Source organism: Capsicum annuum, chromosome 2 (assembly GCF_002878395.1).
Source record: "Capsicum annuum cultivar UCD-10X-F1 chromosome 2, UCD10Xv1.1, whole genome shotgun sequence".
Lineage (NCBI taxonomy): Eukaryota > Viridiplantae > Streptophyta > Magnoliopsida > Solanales > Solanaceae > Capsicum > Capsicum annuum.
This window is the reverse complement of record NC_061112.1, coordinates 140,209,478-140,221,462: the sequence shown is the minus strand read 5'-3', so window position 1 is coordinate 140,221,462 and position 11,985 is coordinate 140,209,478. Positions and strand designations below refer to the sequence as shown.

At 33.5% G+C, this 11,985-nt stretch overlaps 1 protein-coding gene across 4 annotated transcripts; it reads left to right on the top strand.

The window, feature by feature from the left end:
* The first annotated feature begins 3,620 nt into the window (after positions 1–3,620).
* LOC107859982 (U-box domain-containing protein 5) lies at positions 3,621–9,504 on the top strand. Of its 4 annotated transcripts, none has more exons than XM_016705164.2 (7): positions 3,621–3,776; positions 3,952–4,131; positions 4,986–5,048; positions 5,605–5,790; positions 6,203–6,310; positions 6,751–7,889; positions 8,354–9,504. In XM_016705164.2, exons 3-7 carry the CDS (start codon positions 4,995–4,997, stop codon positions 9,108–9,110), a joined length of 2,244 nt encoding a protein of 747 aa, XP_016560650.1. In that variant the 5' UTR covers positions 3,621–3,776; positions 3,952–4,131; positions 4,986–4,994; the 3' UTR covers positions 9,111–9,504. The 4 variants fall into 4 exon arrangements, with proteins under 4 accessions (XP_016560650.1, XP_047263173.1, XP_047263174.1 ...); XM_047407217.1 differs by having other exon boundaries at positions 4,983–5,048; XM_047407218.1 differs by having other exon boundaries at positions 3,664–4,131; positions 8,357–9,504.
* The last annotated feature ends 2,481 nt before the right edge of the window (positions 9,505–11,985 follow it).

Sequence of the window (11,985 nt, the reverse complement as noted above, 5' to 3'; positions counted from 1 at the left end):
CGTCATCAACGTCTAACCCTTCCACCAATAATACTAAACCGGAAAAACAAATTAAGAATAAAGTACTAATCCTGTCATTTTCTCCTTTTCTTTCCACCACTATAGAAAAGGGATAAAATATAGACCGGCAAAATAAAAGAAAGCTACATGGATTGCGTTTATAAATAAATAATAAATAAGTAGAAATTAAAGAGATAAATGGAATCTTATTCCCATACATATAGAGTTATTATATTATCCTCCTATTTTACGAGCTTTTTTGTATTATTATACTTTTTCTTATAAAAAAGTTGCTCGGACGGTAAACATTACTTATTTTTAATTTTAAAATTGTAATTCCGAGTTACCAACGCAGAAAAAGATGAAAAATCCTGAAAAGAGATAAAATGAAAGAAAATTAATTATTTTAAAAAAATATTTTTGTACAGAAATTAATTATGTATAGTTAATAACTTATCTCCTATCCAGTAGTACCAAACTATTGTCTAAAAGAGACTAATCTATGTTTTTTGAAAAAGGGAAGATAAAGTAATTTATGAGTCATAACAGGAAAAAAGATATAGCAGTATCTGTTTGTGCTAAAATAATAGTGACAATTTTCTTGGAATGGCCCTTTTTTTGATTATTTGTCAGCTTGGTCCGCTAAACATTACCTTTAAAAACACTTTAGTTGAATGAGTATTTTAGCTATTTTTTCGGTAAACAAATTTAGCATGCTTAGCTAATTGCTGACATAATAGCAGCCTCGTAAAATTTCATTTTATGAAGATTTCAGATTTATCATAATCAAATAATTAATAAAACTAAAAACACTAAATTATTCATGATTAAATGATTTAAATATTAAAAAGTTTACATATATTCATTGATTTTTGGTATATCGTCCAAAACGATACAGCTCCCACTCTTTGGAATTTATTAGGAAAATGATCTAATGGGCCTTGCGATTATTCGGCTGGGTCATGAGGGCCCACCGGGTCACATCAGTCTTTCCTCTTTTAGAGGGTCAACCGACAGCCAATGGCAAACGAGATTGAATTTCATAATCAACTTACCCTATTGGCTAATGGAACAAGGTAAGTTGAAAAGGGATCGTTTAATACGTGGACTAAATTATCGTAGATTATAATTTTTGAAGTAGTTGTTTTAAACAGGAGATGAAATAAAATAATCTTAAATTAGAAGGGACGTAGTGGAATGTATAAATTTATACTACTTTTTATCAAACATGTATAAATTTTATAAGCTTAATTTTGAGATATTCATCTCATCTCGCATACCAAACAACTCCAAAGAGTTTAAGTTGTTTTATAGTAGTATATCATTAGTGTGAAATAACTTTATACATGTTAGATCATTTAATGATACATAACAATAAGTTTTCGTATAATGTGAAGTTTGAATTTTAAAAATATCACTGTTGCTTTGTTATATTAGATAATAGTGTAAAAAATATTAATAATAACCATGCATATAACTGTACTTAAAGTCAAATAGGAAATGACATGTTTTTTAATCCTGAAAGAATACTCCCTGTTGGCTACTTTGCCTTTTCCATTTCTTTATTCTTACTTCTTCTACACTTTTGTTTACGTTGTGTAATGGTACTATTTTATTATGCACCATATAACGTTTGACCAATTCTACTATATTCCTTGAAATATTAGGATTGTTTGGTTAGAAAATAGGACAATTTAGTTTCATATATAAAATTCTCTATTATTAACTAACGCCTAACGACTCGTTTGGACATGAACTCCTTTTTTTCATTTTTCTTCAAAAAATATGTTCAAAGTATTATTGTAGTTCCATATTAGAATCATTTCTTGTTTACTTTTAAAACAGATTTTTCAAGTGCTAATTTTTTTACTCACAAAGTTTTAACCTTCTTTTTCAAGTGAAATCGTGTTTAAGTAGATTTCTTCTTTCAAATATTATTTTTCGACTTCAAACAATTTTTGAATAGTAAGTATACAGAGTTTAATTTTATAAAACAAATCTTATACTTTTAATTTTTATGTTAGAACCTATGAATTATATTATGATAAAATAAAATAGGGGCAGATTCAGCAAGCGCCCCACCTCCTCCTTAAATTACATTGTTAACTCTTTTTGAATTCATGTGTGTGTACTTTTTCATATCACTCCGTTCCTCCCATATACCACAAGACTCTCTAAAATCAAAAGAATAATACCCAATTAACCCTGAATTATATCCAAAAGGGTTATGTCAGAAAATTTTATTATTTCTAAACTAATTAAAAGTAAAATTTTCATCCCTTAGTATCTATATGGCACACATATATTTACGTAGGCACACGTGTGTGCCACATAGGCTCTAAGGAAGTGAAAATTCTACTTTTAATTAGTTCATGGGTGATATGACCCTTTAAGCTGAGGGGTGAACTATACCCCTTTTGGTATAGTTCAGGAGGGTAATTGGATATTTTCTCAAATCAAAATGAACATAAATTAGATAATTCTGATTTATCTTGAATCCATCCCATAACAATTTATACATTATTATATTCATCATATAATACTATCTTTGTATTATTAAAATTAGACATGATACATAAATATGATCCTAAACTTAATATCAAATTATAATTTTGATCTTAAACTTTGATAGTGCACAAATAAGACCTTTAACTATTCAAAACCTGAACAAATATGACCTCCAATTTTGTTACCCCATGCATGAGTTTACTTGGAGGGAGGTCATATTAGTGCAGTTTTGAATAGTTAAAGGTTATATTTTATTTTCTGTGTTAAAACTAGCAGGGATCGAACCATACAGTAGGCTGAAAGAAGAGCCCAAGAAGAGCAAATAGCACTACTAGGCTATCGAAGTGCCTTGTTTCATGGGGTTTAATATTAATATACGTACATAAATATAGATTTTCTACCTTATATATATACAACGTAATTTTTTTACCGAGGGGGTTCGGGTGAAACCCATGACAACCACGTAGGTCCGCTCCTGCGTTAATTTAATAACATTTTAATAACATTAATTTGATAACGTTAATTTAATATACTACTACTATCCTTAATAACGTTAATTTAATAACGTTTTATTAAAACTATAATTTTTTTTATTATTAGTATAGTTTCATATTTAATTTAATATTTAAATAAATTATATTTAGATATATTATATAAATTAAATTTGTTCTTTGCTTTATAATATATATATACATATACCCGTGCGATTTTTTCATATGAGACTGACCCACCTAATTAATAAATCTTCAATATTGCTCTTTTTATGCAATGACAAAAGAAATTAGATGTTATTTTCATTTTTGAATAGAAAATAATGAAATAATATTAGTGAAAAGTCATTTAAAAGTTATATTTGTACATTTTTAATAGTTAAAGGTTATATTTGTGTACTGTCAAAGTTTAAGGTTAAAGTTATAATTTGGTATCAAGTTTATGGTCATATTGATGAATTATGCCATTAGATTTTAAGCTGGACGCGCTTAATTTTGTGTGTTGAATATGTGTTTTATCATGTAGAATCGGAGATCATATTTGTACAATTTTAAATAGTTAAAGATGACGTGTTAACGAAAAGTTTTAGGAGTAGTAGAGGGGGCTGGTTGATTAACTGCAAGAAGGTGAAAAATTATACAGTATGCTTATGGTAATGATAAGTGCGGTCTTCTTTTGGAGTTGTGAGATTATTTATGTGTTTTGACTCTTCATAATTCATCTTTCTAAGCCTGTCTCCAGACCAACTTCCACGCCTGCTTCTACAACAATAAAAGGTGTTAAGTTGTCGCTTTAATGTTGGATTGATTATACAAAAGCATAAAGTTGTGAACATCATCATGTTTTTCCAGTCTAGAGGACAAAGAATTCACTTCTTTTTTGTTTTGATAGGAAAGAAATGAAATGAAAAAACAAAGAAACTTCCTTTTTTGACCATTTCTCCTTGTGCAGAATTGGGAAAAGTATTCACCTTCGTTGGGAAGTTGATGAGGTTCTTGAAGTTGGATTTCATTTTTTTGCTGCTTCCTTTGTTTGTTTAGCGTTTCCAGTTGAAAAGAAACAACTGGAACTGTACAGAATTTTGGGTTTTCATCTTAAGCAGAGTTGGGGTTCTTTGTTACTCTCCACTTGGTAAGGATACTCTGCATCGGTTCTTGATTATTTGAAAGTTGAAGAGGGAGGGGAAATTGGGTATTTGTGTGGATTTAAACCTTTATAGCTTGAGATGTAATGGTTTTATGAGTAAAAGTTTCATTCTGTATCCCCTTCTCAACCCAACCCATCTTTTTTTTCTTGTGTGTGTGGATTTTCTCACCTTTAAGATGAACGTGATACATGGCTCAAACCATCTTGTTTGGCCTTATTACTAATGATAATTCATGAAGCCTTATACTAGAACACTGGCTAAGATTTTATGTTGTTCTTGTTGTTGTATGACAGATCTGGTTTTTTTGAATTGTGTGACTATCTATTCGTTTATTTACTTAATTTGGCTATGTGACTCTCAACACGTCCCTTCGTGTGTTGGCCTGATTCTTTTTAAGCCAAATCTTTGGAAATATTTTTTTCTCTCTGGGTTGCTGTGAGATTTGAACCCAAGAATTCGGGGCAGCTCTAATACCATGTTGAACTAAGTGAATATTTCATCTAAATGCTGAGCACCACTTTTGATTGCGCAATTATATTATGTCTCAACATTTTTCTCGTTGTCCTTTTCTAGTCTAAATTCAGAATACTGCCATTGTCTCCTCCAAAATAGATAGGTTGTTGTTCTTGAGGAACTTAGAGTGTAAAACTCAAAGCTGTTGCTGCAAATTATGCTAATGAAACCATTAATTCATGATAATAGAATCATTTGCCAAGTTGTATTCCTGAATAATTCTTTCGGACACATTTCTCTTTGTGATGAAATTTTTTCATTCCTTCACAACGATTTCCTTGTCTTGTTTTCTTCTCTGATGAATGTTTCTGCTCCTTTTTAGCAGAATTTCCTTATGGGGAGTGATGCTGCTTCAGTTGTTGACATACCATCTCCTCGTGACATTAAGGTATATAGAAAGTTGTGCTCTTCCATCTGTTCTCTCTTTTAGCTGCTGATATTATCTCCACACATTGTTTAATTAGACAATTTACTCACAAGTCATTCTTCTAATCACAAATGAGACGTCTCAAAACATCCCGATTTGACCTCATCCCTTATGCAACATTCCTCTTAATCTTGGTGCCTTCACATTAAGAAAGAGTAATAGTCATTAGTCCTTTTTCGCCGTATATAAAGAGAATGGAAAAGAAGCTTTCTGGTATTGGAGCTTTGCATGAGTCGGCTCTAGCTCATTTAACTCTTGGAATGAATCTTCATTGAGGATGCTATAATTCAAATCTGAGATATATCTGAAATTAGAAGTGGTTAACTCATTTGCTGCATTAGAGTGGGTTAAATATTTATCCTTGTGAGATTGAAGAATGCTTAGTTTTGTTTATGGATTATGCACCTGTTAAATTTCATGGTTTTCTTGGCATTATCGGGTACCATTGTGCTACTTATTTTCAGCTATACAATCCTTTGTATGACTAAATATTTCCTATATTTTATGATCACTACAGGTGCATCGTCCAATGTGCATTGAACTAATTAAATTTGTAACTCGAATTTCGATGTTACTACCAGCGATTGAAGAAGCACGTCCTGGATGCAACTCTGGAATACAAGTACTTTGCCAGTTAACCCGAGCACTTGTCAAAGCCAAGGAGATTCTTCAGCATTGTAGTGAATCCAGTAAACTGTACTTGGTATGCATCTTGACTATATTTTAGAGAACTGGTTCTGTCTAAAATTTTTCTTTTGTGAAATATATATCCCATTAACAGGAGATTCCTTTCTTCAGAAACTTAGTTGAAAAGTGTGTATAATACTTGGCTAGTGGGTGGCATTTCGTTGATCATCAACCTTTGTTAGTTTTCCGGTGTTTTTTTTTTATTGCATTTCTATAGGTAATTGCAGCTTAAATATATCATAGGGAGGGAGGGAAGATCCATATAGTTCCAACTTCTAGCACACTTGTTCAGGATACACAATTAAGTGTAAAAATTTAAATGCTGCAAGTGCAATCCTTCTTTATGTTATTAACCTGTTCTGATAATTAGTGTGTTCATTCATATTATGGAATATTAGTCCTGATAAAAGTTAGCACCATATTTTCAGGTACTAACTGGAGATAGTATACTTTCAAGATGCAAGAAATCAAGAAACTTGCTTGAACAAAGCTTGAGCTCTGTGCAGAATATGGTTCCTGTGATGTTGGCTACAGAGGTGAGTCAGAAAATTTCCTTTTGAGAGATTTATCTGTGTTAATTTACTTTTTTTTATTTTTATTTTTCTGTCCATCTTGATTGCAAAGACATTATTGGTGTGTCCAGATTGTTTATTTTACATCCAAGCATCCTGTGCATGCTTTTTTGATCGAAAATAACTTTGCTGTGTTAATGTAGAAGCCAATGTCTGCAGTTTACTAGACTATTAATTTACTGTTGCCAGAGCTTTTTGTTTCTTGATCCTGCGAGCTCGTCTGATATAATACCTTCATCGTTCTTTTTCTTTCAAAGCGTTGTTTCCCAATGAAAGAGAAGGAAGAAAGATCACTGTTAAAGTGCGGATTCTTTTTTTCTTTCTTTCCTTGTTTCTCTGCCTGGTTGGTTTCTGTATCTGTTTATGGCTCTTGCAATGCACTTCAATGACATTATTGGCTGCAGATATCACAACTGGTTGCTGACCTGAGGGCTGGGATATTCAGCTTGGATCCGTCTGAAGAGGAGGCAAGGAAGGTGTTGAGTGAACTACTTCATCAGTATACATCTACAACACATTCAGGGGAAAAACATGTCTTTGAGGCTATTCAAACTGCTATGCAGAACTTGCGTATCACATCTCCAAAGGATCTTTTGATAGAGAAAAGATCCATTAAAAAACAGCTGGAGAAAGTTGGAGAGGGTAATCCACCAAAAAGGAAAATCTTATTGTTCTTTCTGAATCTTCTCAACAAAAATGGCAAATCTATTGTGGCAGAGCACACAGAGAATGGATCTCTGCGACATGAAGACTCCCTCGAAATTGAAAATCAATTTGAAGTGGAATCTCGTCTGAGGTGTAATGATGCTCAAAGAGACATTTTCAACGGCTCTGTACTTCCAGATGAGTTCAAATGTCCCTTATCATCAAGACTGATGTATGATCCCGTTGTCATTGCTTCTGGACAAACATGTGAAAGATTTTGGATTGAAAAGTGGTTTGCTCAAGGTAACGATACATGTCCAAAAACTAAAAGGAAATTGGCCCATATGTCATTAACCCCGAATAACTCAATGAAGGACCTAATATCAAGGTGGACTGCCGCACATGGGGTAAGCGTTCTTGATCCCAGTGTACAGGCAACAGTAGGTCACTCATGGGAATCATCTTCCACTTCAATTGCTAGCTTGAGCAGCTCAATGATGGATATATCTATTAATATTGACTTCAGCAATATATCCCTGGGAATTTCAGATGCTAGTATTGCATCACACCCTTCGCATGTTAAGACTCCAAACGACTTCAGTGTGGTGTCACCTGAAAGCAGTGGCAATTTTCATAAAGGTCAATCTGATGAAAGCATGCATGAACTGGAACTGGAGCGTTTAGTGAGGCTCAATTCACTTTCTTGGGAGTCTCAATGCAGCTTGGTTGGAAATATCAGAAACATGTTGAAACAAAACGGTGAAGCTAGTAATTGGATGTCATCGGAGAATTTTATCCAAAAACTTTTTAGATTCTTGAAAGATGCACAAAAATTTCATGATCAGGATGCTCAATTATTAGGATGTCAGTCATTATTAGCAGTTCTAGAAGAATGCGGGTAAACCTGTTCTCTCTCTCTCTGTGTGTGTGTGTGTGTGTGTCTGTAGTTCTTTTTCGTATATTGAGTGTCCCACCTAAGAGGATTAGTAGAAGGGAACTACTTAAAGAAAAAGAACTACAGACACACCTCTGTGGTAGCAAATTATTCTGACAATCTCTAGGGAGAAGAAATCCATGTAACAAAATTTTGAAATCCCTTTCAAGTAGATATTTTTTCTGATGAAACGTGAACTTTCGACTTCTTTCCCTTTGGAAGAATTTCTTGTTTTTTTTCTTCCCAAAATCCGGTTTGATTTCAATTAATTATATTGATATCCTCAATGTTATAATGCCTTTGGCCCTTTTTGAACTACTAGAACGTGAGGTCTGCTATCTTTGATGGCATAGTTCTATCGTAATTAGTTTTTTTATTGTCTTATTTTGTTTCCACATACTGATCCTTATATGGTTCCTTCGTCTCAGAAGCAATTTGCCATACTTGAACGATGATGCATTTGTGGTTTTGACCTCATTGCTTGGTTCGGAGCTTTCTAAAGAAGCTCTTGTTATATTCGAAGTATTGTCCCGCCACCAAAACTGTCACCATAAAATTGCGGTGTCTGGTGCACTAACTATTATCCTGGAGATTCTTGATGCCCACAGTAGAGAATTGCAGGAACCAGCCATCAAAATACTATGTAACATGTCAGGAAGTAGCAAGTTTGTTTCCTTGATTGCACCTTCAGAGTTGGTTCCTAAGTTGGTTCCTTTTCTTGAGGATACAGCTCTCGCAAGAAATTGTGTTATCGTTTTGCAAAATCTGTGCGTCAAAGAAAATGCTAGAATTGCTATAGCTGAAACTGATGGATGCATTGCATCAGTTGTGAAACTGCTTGAGCGTGACAGTCGCAAGGACCAAGAGCATGCGGTGGATTTTCTTCTCTTTTTATGCTCTCAACGAGTTCAATACTGTCAACTGGTAATGGATGAAGGTGTCATCCCTGAACTTGTCTCTGTATCTGTTAATGGAAACAACAAAGCAAAGGCAATGGCTTTGGAGTTGCTGAGACTGCTGTATGGGGAATTTAGAGATATTGGAGAATCTCATGAACCAGATGTTGACATTCCTAAACCCTCTACCGTGGACTTCACTCAGCAGAATCCTTGTTCCAAAGCTACAGGAATTTTTGGGAAATTTTTCTCAAAACGCGGTTCATCAGCTGCTAAAAGGATAAAATAGAAGATGCAACTTAACAGATTTTCCCTTGCGCTGATTTGTTGTAGATAGGGAGATACATTTTTACATGGTAGGATGAGTATGGTTTCACAGGTTCGTCTAGTTTTTGTTAGTGAGACGACTTAAATGGAGCGGCATAGACGGTAAGGATTCACATTGCTCCAGCTGCGTGGGATATAAGGTGTAAACATTGTTGTCGTATCTACTAGTTTTTGTTTGTATTAGTTGATTCAACATTTCACAGGACATATTCAGGTGTACAGTATTTTGTCTGTACAAATAGGATAGCTTTTCAAAGAGAACTCATTTTTTGATTAAAGAGTGAGTTGTTAGGAAAGAAGATGAATGAATAGCTGACGCCTAATATATATATATATATATATATATTTTGATTTCATATCTTGCATTGTGCTCATATTTTTTTGGCCTGACCGTGGGAAAATTCATGTAAATTCAACTTCTTGCTATATCTGAATTTCCAGCCTCCCTATTTTTCCATCTTTTCCTTGATCATCATTGTCTAAGGATTATGGCCATTTTTCGACTTGGCATTGTTTCCAACTGTTTAGACTTGGACACCAATACGGAAAAGGCTCAAAAATACTCCTGAGCTATCTGAAATAGCTCAAAAATGTCCCTCGTTAGATTTTTGGCTCAAAAATACCACTCCGTTAAATATTTGGCTCAAAAATACCTCTTCCTCTAACGGGATTCGGAAAAGGATCAAAAATACCTCTGAACTATTTGAAATGGCTCAAAAATACCCCTCTGTTAAATATTTGGCTCAAAAATACTCCTCCCCTTAACGAAATTAAATTATTTCGATTGAATTAATAACTTTTTAACCCTAATACTTTAATTTTTTTACATAAAGTATTTTTTAAATTTTAAAAATAAGATAATGAAAAAAAGTATTTGAATTAAATATAAATTGGTTGAATTTGATTTGAAAAATAAACATACATTTATTCTAAAAAGGTATTTTCACTTTACATCTTTTTAATCTTTAAAGAAATTAACGGAATATAAATTAACGAAATATAAATTAAATGATGAACCTTATATAATTTTTGAGCCAAATATTTAATAGAGGGGTATTTTTGACCAATTTCAGATAGTTCAGGGGTATTTTTGATCCTTTTCCGAATTCCGTTAGAGGGAGGGGTATTTTTGAGCCAAAAATCTAACGAAGGGCATTTTTGAGCTATTTCGGTCCGTTATTAATAAGATATATGCGAACATATCTTACCAATTATAGACTTACAAATAGAAAAGAGACAAAGAAGGAGATAACAGTTTGGAGATATTACTTGTGTCCACTAGATTGATGGATATATGTTGGGCAAATGGTAAGGTGTGGGGTTTGAAGAAAGCTAGCATTAGGTGTGGATGAAAAACAAGGCGGCATAACTAAACACTTGAGAAATAGTATTAGTATTGATTTGAAGTAGCAACCTCCAAATATAGGTAGGAAAAGATGTTTTCTGCCTACTCTTCTCTTTCTCTTACTCCCAACACCAACTTTGACATTATGACATGCATATTATATATATGTGTCATGTTTTGTTAATTGTTCAATTTTGACGGGCAAGCTAGTCCTGGAAATTGACGAAATGTTTAAGCTGCTTTGGAGTTTGCTACATTAGTTTGTATTTAATCCTTTTTGTTTTGGCTCTATCTTATTGAAAAGTAAAACTAAATACTTACAAGGCAGAAAAAAGGGGAATATTCCTGGTAAATGATGAAGGAAATTTCGATTTTTTGGTCTATTCCCTCCTCAAACATCTTACATCAATGCATAATTCGCACACAACATAACATGTGAAATTGGCTTGTGTTTATTTGTTTTTTATACTATAAAGAAAATGTTTATTTCAAAAGCCATTTTTGACCTCAAACGCTGCTGTGGCAATTCTTTTTTAAAAAAATGAGAATATAAGAAAATATCTTGTTCTTCTGGATCTATAATGTTGTTGCTCAAACAAGGTGACCATAGGCTACTTGGAAGTAAAATTGCAGATTTAAATGGCCACAATGATAGCTAGCCTGGTAAATTGTGTAAGTTCTCTCCCTTGGCATAGTAACTTTCACATGATTCAAAAAATTAAGTCCTGAACCTATCTATATGTCTACTGTCAAACAACTTCGAGATGGTGGAAAAAAGGACTTCGAGATCATCGTGAAACATAGATCATGCGTATACGCATTGCCAAATATTTATTCTTTTATAAAAAACTTTGGGACAAATTAGGGCACCCAACTCTCTATGTACCTAGCTGGAAGTGGTCCCAAATATCAGCTTCAACCTGATACATTTCACCACAAACAATCTGAAATTCCAATGCACATTGGAATATATATATGTCCAAGGGATTAGACTTCCAAAGAAAGTGTCTTGAAGTTAAACAGACATTTGGCTTATAGCTTCGCAACCTAGGAAAACTAAGCGGTAAATACTGGGATATGCTTAAGGGATTGATAGTGTAATAAACTAGGTGAATAATCTGTTAACTTCCCCACCATCATTCTACACTAGCACCTAACCGAGGAATACAGCTGCTGCAAATCGAATGGTAGGGAATAAGCCAATTGATTATGATGTCCAAGACTCACCATTGAACTAATGAGAACTGGTCTTTCAGAGTACAAGCGCAATTATGCAAATACAGCTTTGAAGACTCAGAAAAGACACAAGGTAGCAACTCAAGGGTCTGGTATGCTCATGAAAAAACATAGGGAGGGGATTGTATGGATCATAATCACTTCTGCTCATGAAAGTGGCTCCATAGATCAGCAAAAAAAAAGTTGAACGATAAATTTAAAAGATTTAAGGATAATACTACTTCAAGGAAAACATAAACATGAGAATGCAATGCTA